We start from the raw sequence: 14,652 nt of genomic DNA, 5'->3' as shown, positions 1-14,652 counted from the left end.
TTGATGACTTTTAGAAAAACAACCACCAAACTTCTTGTTTCGTTTTCAGTTTTTAAAAGCCACCCAAGCAATTCAGGACTACTTTCACTTTGTAAAAGAATCCAATAATACAGAATAAAGTCTGAAGTCCTCCTTCAGCCTTCCCCAAAGGTAAACACATGCCGTGTGGTCATGGTGCTTGTTTTGCATATTTTTCAACAGATGGGAATATGTGATAGGTATTCCTTAGCGTGCTTCCATTACTTAACATTGTGTTTTGGAGTTTTTTTTCCACCATAGTATGTGTAAGTCCACCTTGTTTTTAAAAAACAACTGTAGTGTCCAGTTAGAGTGATACTCCACTGAGCACCTGAGTACTCAAGTGTATTTCTATAGCTTGGTTCCTGAAAATGGAATGCCAGTTCAAGCATATATATGTGTCATATATACATGTATGCTTTTTAAAGCCAACATTATTGAGCTATAATTTACACACTGACATTTTAAATATTTAACATTTTTAAGTATACACTGAGTTCTGATAATAACACCTTAGATATGGTAGCTTCCTAATTCTCAAAGTGTCCCTATGTCCCAATACCATTCATCTTCACCCCCTAATTTCCTGACCCCATGCAGTCCCTGATCTACTTTTTGTCACTATAGATTTGCACTCTCTAGAATTTCATGTAAATGGAAACATACAGCATGCATTCTTCTGTCCCTGTCTTCACTCAGCATGCCTTTGTGATTTGTCCAGGTTGGCAAATCAGTAGTTAGCTCTTTTTTTTATTGCTGAATAGTATTGTGTTGCATGGATTGATTACAATTTGTTTATCCATTATGTGACGGGTTTTAAGTTTTTAGCTTTTACAAATAGAGTCTTTATACCTATGTACAAGTTTTCTTGCGGATATCTGTTTTCACTTGTCTTGAGTAAAGACCTAGATGTGGAATTACTGGAATGTGTAAGTATGTGTTTAACTTTATAAGAAATGGCCCCTATCTTCCAAAGTGGGTATACCTTCCTACTGGCAATGTCTGAGAGTTCATTGCTCTGTGTTCTTGTTAACACTTGGTATTGTCAGTCTTTTAAACTTTAGCTATTGTAATTAATGAGTAGTGATATCTCATGGTGGTTTTAATTTACATTTATTTTTATGAAAATGATATTTAATTTTTTTCATGTACTTACTGGCCGTTTGTGTATCTTCTGTGAAATATCTTTAAATTTTCTGCTGGTTTCTATATGACAGTTTGATTGAGGTATTAAGTATAATTCGTATACAATTCACCCATTTAATAGTTTTTAGTTTAGTTACAGAATTGTGCAGCTATTATCAAGTTAGTCACCCCCAAAGATATGCTGTGCCCATTAGCAGACTCCACCCATTCTCTCCCTCTCCCCCAGGGCACCTACAGGTTTACATTCTGTATCTATGGATTTGCTTGGATGTTTCATGTAAATGGAATCACAATACGTGGTGTTTTGTACAATTTTGCCCATTTATTAATTAGATTGTTTGATCTCTCATTACTGAGGGTTTTGAGTATTATTTATACAATTCATTGTCAGATACAGGTATTGAAGATATATTCTCCCAGTCTGTCTCTTTCATGTTCATTTTCTTTATGGTGTCTTGAATAAAAATTACACTATTGATGATTGTTTTAGTATCTTTTTCTTTTGTAGTTTGTTTCTTGTGTCTGAAAAATCTTTACCTGTTCCAAGCCTCTAAAAGTGGCTCTATGCTTTTTTTTTTTTTCCTTAGAAGTTTTATAGGTTTCACTTTTATGTTTAGGTCTGTTACTTGAGCTGTTTACCCTAATAATTATTCCTTGGATATTGATTCTTCTGTGTGAGTTAGCTTCCATTTTTCCTCATGTGTTGGGTGACTCTTGGTGGTCTCCTTGAGAATCCTGGTGTCTGCTGGTCATGCAGATTCTGACCCAGGCTTAATGGAGAAGAGGCAGCATGTTTTGTTTGGTGGTATAGGCTGCTGGCATGTATCCTTGGAGTGGGGTGGGGGCTTTCATGGCTCTCTTACATGCTTCTCTCTCCACATCTGTCCACACTCCCGTGTTCCTTGGGGAAAATAGCAAGGTTGTGGGGCACAAGCAGGGCATGGAGGGAGTGCCTGTTCTAGTGGGTGGGTCTGAATTACTCTCATTGGGACTGACCAGGTGTCTTTCTTGCTTTTTGTTACATGTAACTCTTAGTTTGTTAAGGACCCCTCAATACTTCCCACTTCCAGAAGGTCCACTTCTATGTATTTTACATGTGTTTTTCTGTCTTTAACTCAGTCAGTTTGATTCTGTGTGCTTCATATTTTAGAATAAATCAATAGGATAGATCAATAGATGAAATCAGTGGAATCAATAATCTAATCTTTTGATGGCACTATTTATTGTTTTCCAGCATTTTTAGATGTGTTCTTCTCTCCAGCCTGTCATTTCAAGTGATGTGGGGAGGAAGGGGATGTGGATGTAGTATTTTTGTCTCCCAAATTAATTTGGTTTTTGCAACTCACCTTCCAGAAAGCCTAGATTCTAGGAAGGAGGGAAAGGAAATTGAGAAAGGGGATAAGAGGATCAGGAAAGGCAGAGAAGGGGCCTCATCATCTGGGACTCTGCTCTCGCCAGCCACCATGGCTCTGGCGGCCTGCATTGCACCCTCTTTTATTGGGCGCCTTCTGTCTGGTGAGTGATATGGGCTCCACATTGAGCTCACATTAAGAACTGGAGCCCCCAGTTCTTGACTACAGTGCCTTCCCTTGGCCCCTGTGTCCTTCCCAAGGAAGTGTTAGCCTGGAAGGCAATGGGTGGTATGCTTTCTCTGATGGGGGCCTTCTAAGGGGAGAGTCTTTCTTCAGCCTGTCCAGGACTCACCTGAGCTGGGGTGTATAGGTGCAGTGACTGAAAACTGACATTAATCCTGATCATTCCCTTAGTGCCCTTCAGGGAGGGAACAGGAAATCTAATCTGGTTGTGACCTCTGGACCATATCTGTAGCCTTATCTTTCCAGGTTGGACCCTTCATTATCATTCTATTTTATATACCCTGGTAGAGTCCAAGAGGTGTGGCTTGCTCTAACTCTGGGTAAGTTCAGTCCCAAGAGTGGCTGAACCCAGCCTTCGTGAACTTGGGGATTTTTTTTGTTGTTTGGAGTCTCTCTTATTCCCTGAATCATCTTGGCTGAGTGTTCTTTTTTTTTTTTAAATTTTTTTTAAATTCAATTTGCCAACATATACTATAACACCCAGTGCTCATCTCATCATGTGGCCTCTTTAATGCCCATCATCCAGTTACCCTATTCCCCCACTGACCTCCCCTTCTGCAACCCTTTGTTTCCTAGAGTTAGGAGTCTCTCATGGTATGCCTTTCTCTCTAATTTTTTGCCACTCACTTTCCTTGCTTCCCTTATGGTCCCTTTCACTGTTTCTTAAATTCCACATATGAGTGAAGCCATATGATAATTGTCTTTCTCTGATAGACCTATTTCACTCAGCCTAATACCCTCCAGTTCTATCCATGTCAGTGTAAATTGTAGGTATTCATCCTTCCTGATAGCTGAGTAATATTCCATTGTATATGTATGCCACATCTTCTTTATCGATTCATCTGATGAAGGACATTATGGCTCCTTCCATAGTTTGGCTGTCGTGGACATTGCTGCTATAAACATGTGGGGTGCAGGTGTCCTGTTGTTTCACTACATCTGTATCTTTGGGGTAAATACTCAGTAGCGCAATTGCTGGATAATAGGGTAGCTCTAATTTAACTTCTTGAGGAACCTCCACACTATTTTCCAGATTGGCTGCACCAGCTTGCATTCCCACCAACAGTGCAAGAGGGTTCCCCTTTCTCCATACCCTCACCAACATTTGTTTCGTGTCTTGTTAATTTTAGCCATTCTCATTAGTGTGAGGTGGTATCTCATTGTGGTTTTGATTTAATTTCCCTGATGGCAAGTAATGTGGAACATTTTTTAATATGCTTGGCCATGTGTAGGTCTTCTTTGGAGAAATGTCTGTTCATGTCTTCTGCCCATTTCTTGACTGGATTATTTGTTTCTGGGATGTTGAGTTTGTTAAGTTCTTTATAGATCTTGGATACTAACCCTTTATCATATATGTCATTTGCAAATATCTTTTCCCATTATGTAGGCTTTTAGTTTTGTTGACTGTTTCCTTTGCTGTGCAGAAACTTCTTATCTTGATGAAGTCCCAGTACTTTAATGCGTTTGTTTCCTTGCCTTTTTAGATGTATCTTGCAAGAAGTTGCTGTGGTCAAGTTCAGAAGGGTTGTTGCCTGTGTTCTCCTCTAGGATTTTGATGGATTCTTGTCTCACATTTAGATATTTGAGCCATTTTGAGTTTATCTTTGTCTATGGTGTAAGAGAATGGTCTGGTTTTGTTCTTCTGTGTGTGGCTGCCCAATTTTCCCAACACCATTTATTAAAGAGATTGTCTTTTTTTCTGTTGGATAGTCTTTCCTGCTTTGTCGAAAATGAGTTGACCATAGAGCGGAGGGTCCATTTCTGGGTTCTCTATTCTGTTCCATTATTCTGTGTGTCTGTTTTTGTACCAGTACCATACTGTCTGGATGATCCCAGCTTTGTAATACAGCTTGAAGTCAGGCATTGTGATGCCCCCAGTTTTGTTTTTCTTTTCCAACATTCATCTGGCTATTCACGGTCTTTTCTGGTTCCATACAAATCTTAGGAATATTTGTTCCAACCCTGTGAAGAAAGTCCATGGTATTTTGATAGGGATTGCATTAAATGTAAATTGCTCTGGGTAGCATAGACATTTTAATAACATTTATTATTAAACACTTAACAGTATTTATTCCTCCAATCCATGAACTTGGAATGTTTTTCCATCTCTTTGTGTCTGCCTCAATTTCTTCCATAAGTGTTATGTAGTTATTGAGTACAGAACCTTTAACCTCTTTGGTTAGGTATATTCCTAGGTATCTTATGCTTTTGAGTACAATTGTAAATGGGATTGCTTCCTTAATTTCTCTTTCTTCAGTCTCAGTGTAGAGAATTGCAACTGATTTCTATGCATTGATTTTGTATCCTTTGGCTGGGTGTTCTTGTCTGCTCTGCCTAGTCTCAGGCTTGGCCTTTGACAAGCCCAGTCAACCTGCCCACCTTCCTCCATGGTCCAAGGTAGAATCTATGGAAAAGAAATGGCATTGAGATGTGCCTGAAAGGCTGCATATAATTTTATTACTATTTATTTATTTATTTATTTATTTATTTATTTATTTATTTATTTATGCATGCATGCATGCATGCAAGGTCAGGGGAGGGCCAAAGGGAGAGAATCTTTCAAGCCAGCTCTCCATGGAACCCCACTGGGCTCAATCCCATGACCCCAAGATCATGACCTGAGCTGAAATCAGGGGTCAGATGCTTAACCGACTGAGCCACCCAGGTGCACCTACATACAACTTCAGAAAATTTTAATTTTTTCAAGTGTCAAATTAGCCACTTCATTGTCATTGTTTTGAAAGATGAATTAAAGAAGCACAAAGGACAACCAGTAAGAAATGTCTCCCTCATACCTCTTTCTTCTAGCACCCAGCTCCCCCCCCCCCGAAACAATCATTGTTACTAGTTCCTTGATTGTCCTTCCATGAAGATGTTATACATGTATATATTTCATGTATATATACAAGTATATATTTCTGGTGGGTTTCCTTCTTACATAGGTGCACTATGCACACTATTTTGTATCTTTTTTCACTTACGTAGACATTTATTTTTTTGGAATGTGTTCTTGTGGTTCAAAATTCAAAAGACATAGAAAACAACAGAAATATTTCCTCATAACTTTGTCCCTGGTGACCCACTTCCTCTCTTCAAGGAATAATATGTGTGTATATATGTGCTCAGTCAGAGTAGCTCTACTTTTTCTTCTTCTTCTTTTTTTTTTCCCACAAATAGAGGCATTCTGCACCTTGTTGTCTGTCTTTTTACCTAATAGCATATACCTTAAAAGTGGGTCTATTTCAGGGTGCAGAGAGCTTCCTCTTGCTTTTTTTTCCAGTCTGCCTTTCCTCTCTGGAGTTTGTACCAGAACCTTGTATAAGATACTGAGAGGTAGAGAGAAAAGTGTTGGGTGAGGGGCTGGCATGAGCCAAGGCAAGGCTGGCAGGATGTGTGAGGAGTGACAGAGGTGCTAGGGAGCACAAGGAAGATGTAGGGGGAGCAACTGGCAGGGAACTGGAGGGTGGGGCCATTCTGTGTATTTTGGCAGGGGCAGGGCAGTGTGTATAAACACCTCTAGGGATGTGGGGTTGTGTTGAGGTGGTGAGTATGTTAGCCAGAAGATCAAAATGGGCTAGAACTATGCTCCTGACTTACCTGTGGTCAGATGTGTCAGGGTTTGTATGGGTTTCTAGTAGAGATGAATCTGCCTCTGTTTTTGGTATGACCACCACTTGTCCACATGCTGCATGCCCAGTGATAATCAGGAGGCAGTCATCCGACTGCCTCCTGATTGGCCTTTACACGATCAGCTTTTTTACTCATGAGATGAAACTCACACATAATGTAACCTACCAATATGTTTTTAAAAATTGATGTAATGTCCTGTTAAAGGGGAGATATAAAAGAAAAGTGTGTATAATAAGACACATGGTATTTCAATATTTAGATGTTCAGGATGATTGCCCTAAAAATGACTTCTCCACAGATTTCTAGAGTGTTCCCACATCAGTGGGCAGCACCACACTCATTGAGAACCACAGAACTAGGTCATGCTATGTAAGGTGTCTTATTTCCTTATATTCTTATTTTAGATAAGTGCAATAAAGTTCATTTCCATTTACCATATCGATGGCAGTTCTTGGACAGAGGCAAGTGGAAGGATTTGGATAAAATGGAGCTTATTGAAGAGGCATATAGCGATCCCAGAAAAGACAGGTATGAAATATATCACTTGTGTCTGCTGTGTGTCAGGGCTTTTGTGTGTAGTGTGGGGAGTTTGGACACAACAGAGTTGAGGTTTGATCACACACACACACACACACACACCAGTAAACAGCCTGGTCTGGAGCTGAAAGCTCTAGGCTGGAAATTGGAAGTGAGTGTTGATACTCTGGTTTGGTGCCTCTATTTTCCCACCTTTCTCTCCTTTAGGGAGGAGCTCTGGGGAAAGGCGATGGTGGTACCATGTAAGTTTTGAGTTATTTGCTGCTGGCATTGATCATGTACATATATCTACATCGATTACTGCAGAAAAGCGAGAGGCAGTCATTTGTGAAATTTTAGCTTTTACATGAGAAGTCCTGAGTTGACCTTCTGTTTATTGTTCGGCCTTTAACTTTTCAATTTTTCTAAGTGTGTCCCACTGTTTTCACTTAGTCATATTAGAGTAAATTGGCAAGTCCTGGGAAGCCTTAGTTTCAAATACTTCTCATATTATGGATTGAACTTGCTAAAATATGTTGCCAAGAAGAAAATTTAAGCCTACTTTTTTAAGTGGAAAAAATAAATTTGTGCTTAGAGTGCAATTTTGCACAAATTGCTACTGCTAAAGTATGTGAAACAAATTGTTCCCCTTTGGAAAATGAATTGGCTCACATATTCCCCTATCTCTTTTTCTGAGGCAGAATTTACACACAGGGAAGTGCACAGATAATAATTGTATAGTTCACTGAGTCTTGACAGATGCTTGCAGTCATGTAGTGGACGTTCTTATCCAAATAGAGATCATCTTCATCACCCCAGAAAGTCCCCTCCTGTCCCCTTCCCATCAGTGCCCACTCCATGGGCTACCATTGGTCTGACATCTGTCACCACAGATTAATCTCGCTTGTTGAACCCCATCTAAATGGAGCCATATACTCTCTACCACCACATCTAGTGCCTTCTGCTCAGCACACTGTTCTCAGGACTCTGTCAAGTTGTGCTGGTATCCTGGCACATGTGTGTGGGCTTCTCTGGGCCAGGTGTTCAGGGATGAGACTGCCAGAAGATAGGCTGGGGCCATCTTCAGCTCTGCCAGGTAATGCTCAATTGTTTCCAAAATGATGGTTGCCTGCTTTCCACCACCATTCACAGTCTGTGTTGACAATCTCCCTAATGTTGGTCTTATTTGCCGTCTGAACTTTTCCCAGCCTGGGGATGTAAAGTGGTAGCTCTACTTGCATATCTCTGGGTCCTAATGAGGTAAGATGTCTCCTCACATGTTTATGGGCCATTTGTGCTTCCTTTAAAATGTCTGTCCTTGTAGTTTGATTGTTCTTTTGAGGTAAAGGTTGGGTGTTTAGTTATGGGAATTTTTTTTTAAAGATTTTATTTATTTATGAGAGACGCAGAGAGAGAGAAGCAGAGACATAGGCAGAGGGGGAAGCGGGCTTCTCGCAGGGAGCCTGATGCGGGACTCGATCCCCAGATCCCAGGATCACACCCTGAGCCAAAGGCAGACGGTCAACCGCTGAGCCACCCAGGCATCCCTAGTTTTAGGAATTCTTTAAATTTCTGGATATTAAATGTGCCTTGAAAATAAACTCTTCCTGCCAACTTATGGTATATTTTAATATAGAGAAGTATTTATCCATCTTTCCCTTTATGGTTTTATAATTTTTGAGTCCTCAGAAAGCCTTTTTTATCCCAAGACTGTTGGGAAATTTTTCTGAATTTTCTTTAAAAAGTCTTAATGTTTTAAGCACTGTGTTTCATCTTTCACTGCAGGTCACGTGAAGTATGGGTCCCGTTTCATTCTTATGCAGATGAATTAACCAGTTTTACCAAAACTACTTTTTAAAAACATGTTTATTTAAAAAAAATTTAAATTGTGGTAATGCATACATAACATAAAATTTGCCATCTTACCCATTTTTAAGGGTACATTTCTGTGGCATTAAGCACATTTTACATTGTTGTGTGGCTGTCCCCACCACTCGTTACAAGTGATTATTTTTAAATCCATCAAAACGGCAAAACGGAGCCAAATTTGGCAAAATGTTGCCACCTTTTATAGCTTATTTTGAGACTCATGTGCCAAATATCGCTTGTTTAAGTAGGCCATCCGTCCTCCACCTACTTCCAGTGCCACTCCAGGCAGGTGCTGAATTAGCAAACACATCCAAGTGTGTTCCTGGCTTCTTCTCTTTCATTGGTTTGTCTGTCACTGCCACACTGTCACCTGGTGGAGCTTTATTGTAAGTGTTGGCCTCTGGTGAGGCATACCCCTATTTTGTCCGTCTTTGAACTGCCTGAGCCCTTGGTAGTTTGTTCCTCTTTAGGAATTTTTAAATCTCACTGGCTTATCTCCATTGCGATTTTTGAAATTAGAATTGAATTGACTCTTGTCAGTCCTGGGAGAACTGACATCATAGTGATGCTCAGACTGTGTCTTCATATACATAATAGCATCTAATTTATTTAAATTTTTAAAAATATCTTTTAGTAGTTCTGTAATTTCTCCATTAAGATCTTGATGTCTTTTGCTAGAGAAATCCTTTCCCCCCCACTTATATTTAGATATAATTGACACACAATACTGTAGAAGTTTAAGGTGTGCCGCATAGTGACTTGACTACGTATACATTGCAAAATGACTAGCACAGTAAATTTAGCTAACCTCCCTCACTTCATACAGTTAAAAAAACACTTTTTTCTTCTATGATGAGAACTTTGAGAATTTATTCTCTTAGCAAAGTTTAAATATACTATAAAACATTGTTAACTATAGTTGTCATGTTTATACCCCCAGTAAAAGAAATTTGTTTTCTCTCTGCTGATACATAGAAACGCAGTTGACTTTTGTCAACAGTTGTATTCTGCAACTTTGCTAAAATACCTTAACTCAGAAGACTACTGATAATTCATTTGAATTTCCTGTATAGTTATCTATATATTCTACTTATCTAGAAATTAATATCTGTGAGTAGCATTTTAATTTTTTTTATTCTTGTTTGTTTTTATTCATTTTACTTCTTGTTACCGTGACTAGGACCTCCCATGCCATGCTGAATAGAAGTAGTGATAGCTGGAATATTATCTTTTTTTCCTTTTCCCCTTGATTTTAGAAGGAGTAATTATTAAGTGTTTCACTTTAAGCATGAGTGAATGTTTGGAATATTTGGCCTTTTTTTTTTTTTTAAGATTTTATTTATTAGCACAAGCAGGGGGAGGGGCAGAAGGAGAGGGAGAAGCAGACTCCCTGATTAGCGGGGAACCCAGGTGGGGCTCGATCCTGGGACTCTAGGATCACACCCTGAGCTGAAGGCTCAACCACCGAGTCAACCAGGGGTCCCACCTTCTGTATTTCTAATATTCTCCTTTTTTTCTTGATTCGTCTTACAGAGGTTTATTAATTTTATTAATATTTTTCTTGTTTTAGTAAGAACCAGCTTGTCCTCTCCTCCTCCCACTTGGAAGCTTTTTTTTTTTTTTTCCTTAAGGAGTGTCACATTTATGTTCACATCCACCAGCTGAGCATCTACAAGACTACAGGTGGAACCTGAGTATTCACTTGGCTGGTGGAGATTTCAGTTTACCTCTCATGTTCTTCTGCAGGATCCTGTGTGCTGAGTCAGCCAGCAACTTTCACTTTGATTGTCTAGACTTTGACTCCATGATGTTCGGCGCTGCCCCAGCCCGCCGCCTCTCCACAGCCTCCTCAGTTACTAAACCTCCACACTTCATCCTCACCACTGACTGGGTTTGGTACTGGACCGATGAGTTTGGCTCTTGGCAGGAATATGGAAAACAAGTAAGTGTCACAGAAAGAGGGCAAATGTTTTCTGCTAAGGGTCCATGATGGAGGAGCCATTCCAGACATGAGCACAAGGGTTGTTCTGGAGAGTCCTTGATAGAGCCAAAGATCCCCAGGTCCCACTGTGACTCATTTGCTTTAGGGAAATTAGGGCAAAACTAACTACTAACTATTAACTTGTTCCTTTGTATGAGGTTGTGTCTTTGAATGATTAGGTATCTTGCTGGCTCCATGAGAACTAAATTACTATAAATTACAGTGAGATGACATTTCTTCATTGGTTTTATTAAATGGAGTAGAAAGATGCTTCTCTTACTGTTGAATAGGTAACTCCAGACCAAGTGCCTGTGTGGGCAGGAGAGTTTGTGTAGCTGCATAATAAACTTTAAGACTTTCTGAAGCTGGCTTTTCTGCCTTCTGTGTAGCAGCAAGTCCACAGAACATGGGCCAGTGTAAGAAAATGGATTTATTTCAGGTATTGATTTGGAATCTGGATCTAATAACTGCTGCTGTCAATAATTTGATGACGTTCCTGGCTGGATCAGATTGAAGGGAGCCCCTTGATCTGTAGAGGTATCGGGAGGTCACCATGTCTATAGGGACAGCTTTCCCAATTGGAAACTGGGATATGTGGTCTGATAGACATTTATACTGTCTGGATTGTAAGAGGCTATATTAAAGCTTTGGTTTCTTACTCTTATCTGCACCTGGAATTTCTTTTTCTCTGGGAACACTGTAATTAGAGCTGCATGAGAGCAGAGAGTTTTGTCTCTTGTGTCACCGATGTGCCCCTGTGTGGAGGACAGTGCCTGCGCCTAGCAGGTCCTCAGGGCATAGACTGGCTGGCTGAAGAACAGAGTAATAGCTGCCCTCTGGTTGATTGGACGTGGTCATTCTCAGCAGGGGCCTCACTTCCGCTCTCATCTGCTTCCCCTCCGTGTCCTCCATGGCTAGCCTTTTCTCATTAGCTGTTCTGTCTGTCTTCTTTCCCACCCATCTCCCCCTCTTGAGCATCCTGGGGCTTCTTCCACCTTCCTTGCCATGTGGATTTATTCAAGGAGACTCCCCGGCGTTGCTCTTGGTTTGATCAGAAGCAGGAGAGGAGAGGCCATACCTGGTATTGAGCAGGAGTGAATGTGGGGCTGATTATGCTCTGTGAATGGGGCTTACCTGGTGACATCATGAAGGAACCCATGGCAGGCGAGAAGCACTTAGCAAATGTGACGACTTCTCATGTTTTGTTTTCTGATTTGTCCCACTTCTTGGGGAGATGAGTGGGATGACACTTATAGACCCTATAGTCAACTTATGCAAAAGTATGCTTCCCTAGGTGACTTTGCAAAACTGGATTGTCACAGTTTTAGAAGGTGGGGTCCTTTCTCCACCAAACACCCACACTTAGGGCTTTCCTTTTTCTTGTCTAGGCTGCTACTTCTTGCAGTATAGTCAGAATGTATAACCTCATTTAGAAGAGTGAAAATCTCTGGGAATGACCCGTATTTGGGTATCATTGATGCACCACTTGATGGTGGAGTGCAGGTGCACATGTGTGGTCTCATTTGGTACCATCGACTGGATCTTCTCCTAGGGTGGCCTGTCCATTCTATCTCTTCTTTTCCCACACACTTCTGGTGTCACCCCATATTTGGATTTATCTCTTAGTTTTCTGCTAATTGCCAGTTTAGGACCATGTTCTTTTGATTCAGGGAAACTAGATTCTTTCCTGTCTGAGCTCAGAATGTACAGCCCAGTTTTAGGTCCAAATTGCCTTTGCCCTATATTAATTTCCTAAGGCTGCCATAACAAAGTACCACAAACTAGGTGGCTTGAAACAACAGTGATTTATTGCCTTACAATTGGATGCAAATCGAAGTCAAGGTGTCAGCAAGGCCACATTCCCTTTGAAATCTGTTAGGAATCCTACTTGCCTCATCCTAGCTTCTGGTGGCCTCGCTGGTGTGTAGGTGCTTCAGTCTAGTCTCTGCCTTGTCATCACCTGGCCTTCTCCCTGTGTCTGCCTTCACGTGGCCGTTCTCTCATAAGGACATGGGTTTTGTGGATGAGGGGTCCATCCTACTCTGGTATGATCACATCTTAACTAATCACATTTGCAGTGACCCTTTTCCTAAATAAGGTCAAGTTTTGAGGTACTAGGATCAAGATCTCAACTTATCTTTTTAGGCAAAGGGGGTGGCACAGCTCAGTCTGTAACCTAAGGTATTACTGTTCTTGGCCACTGAATTTTCCTGTGTTAAACTTGATATCCCTGAGGTATTGGGTTCCAGGATGCCTTAACCCTGACCTGTATCCTCTTTGAACCATCCACAACAGGCTTCTTATGTCGATTGGCCTTTTGCATTTTTTTTCCCTTTCCTGTGATCTTCTTTGCCTTGATCTAAAACCTCTACAACTGCCCTCACCTTTTTGTACCTGAACAACACATCCATCTCTACTTGAAAGGTAAGACCCCTGTGTATTCCTCCACTAGCCAGACCCAAATCTGCCATCATTGTTACTTGTTTATCTAGTCACTTCTCATAGAGTGCCTGCAGGAGGTGGGATCCTGCCGGGCATAGCCCCCACTGTGCTGTATATGCTGGTGGAGGGTCAAGGGCCCAGGTGTCAAATCTTATGGCATTTCCAGCCTTTGTGCACTCCCTTCTCACCTGGCTGTCTTGCTCCTCCTCCATCTCCTTCATGGACTGATGCTTTCTACTTCCCTTCATGAATGTTGGGGTGTCCCAGGGTCCAGCCCATGCCCCCATTCTTCTGATGTTAGCAGCCACCTTAAGTGATCTTTACATCTCTGTTTCCAGACCAGATTCCTCTTCGAAGTTCAGACTGGTCTATCTAGATACCTGCCTGGTATTTCTGTGGCATCTTTGCTTTTTGTTCTAGGCACGGTGCTATGTACTCTTATATCATGATAGGGGTATGATGTAAGTTTGTTACTGTTCCTATTACCATTCTGTTGAGATCTTGAGGTTCAGAGAGGTTAAAATAACTTACCATGGTTGTAGAGGAGCCAGAATTCAAACTCAGTCCATCCTGAAATCTTAGATGTTCTATAGGTAATTGGAGAGAAGGTGTGGGATCAAAATGGGCAATTCAGAAATAGAAGAGCTCTCCACGGGCCCAGGAAAAGGACACAGAGGAGGCCTGAGCTCTGAAGGATGGTGGGTACAAGAATGGATAGGGAAGAGGCAGCTGTGTCAGGCCATCCCTCCATGCGGATTGGAGAACTCAGTTTTGGCATTTACCTTCATTCGAATGATTGTGTCATCCATTATGAATAACTTGAATGCTCTCTCTTCTTTTGCTACCATCTGGCTAGCTGGACCTGCATTTACTATTTTCCTGGGCAGCTTTTAGGAGACATTCGTGTTGGCTTCTATTTCATGCCTCCCTCTCCTGCCACACCCCTGCTCCCTGGCTCTTCTCACTCACTCCCCAGCCTCCCCCCAAACATGGATATCCACCATGGGCATGTCTGCAGTGTGGTGTGGATCGCACCTGGCAGCTTTCTTCATCATTGTAGGTTCCTGCCTTCACGAAGTATCTGGCTTTTCCCTCACAGGGCATGGAGCACCCTGTGACTGCCGTCAACAGCAGTGATTTGGAGAAGGCCTACCTGGCGTACTGTGCACCAGGCTCTGACGCCCAGGCAGCCATTCTGAAGTTCCAGGCTGGAAAGCACAAATACGAGTTAGACTTCAAAGGTACTTCCTGACACACTGCCCTCACCGAGCAGGGCTTGGCCATCTCTTGGCTCTGTCTTTTCTGCCTTCACCCTGTAGAAGCTCCATGTACACATTGAGGGCCAGGATGGAAAAGGACAGGATGATCCCTGCTCCTGAAGAGCTGCTCACCTGGAAAGGGAGACAAACTAAACAGATGATGCCAGCTCTGTGGGATAAAAGAGAAACTGCCCAG

At 41.5% G+C, this 14,652-nt stretch overlaps 1 protein-coding gene across 1 annotated transcript in view; it reads left to right on the top strand.

Annotated features, from left to right (window-relative positions):
- PARP12 (poly(ADP-ribose) polymerase family member 12) overlaps positions 1-14,652 on the top strand; it is a 38,750-nt gene that overhangs the window by 10,031 nt on the left and 14,067 nt on the right. The window contains exons 5-7 of the mRNA XM_055335481.1: positions 6,794-6,917; positions 10,521-10,716; positions 14,297-14,438. Coding sequence (XP_055191456.1) covers positions 6,794-6,917; positions 10,521-10,716; positions 14,297-14,438 — 462 coding nt within the window. The remainder of the gene's footprint in view (positions 1-6,793; positions 6,918-10,520; positions 10,717-14,296; positions 14,439-14,652) is intronic.

The sequence above is a fragment of the Nyctereutes procyonoides genome, unplaced genomic scaffold (genome assembly GCF_905146905.1).
Source record: "Nyctereutes procyonoides isolate TBG_1078 unplaced genomic scaffold, NYPRO_anot_genome, whole genome shotgun sequence".
Lineage (NCBI taxonomy): Eukaryota > Metazoa > Chordata > Mammalia > Carnivora > Canidae > Nyctereutes > Nyctereutes procyonoides.
The sequence above is the reverse complement of the archived record's forward strand: the minus strand, read 5'-3'. Positions and strand labels throughout refer to the sequence as shown.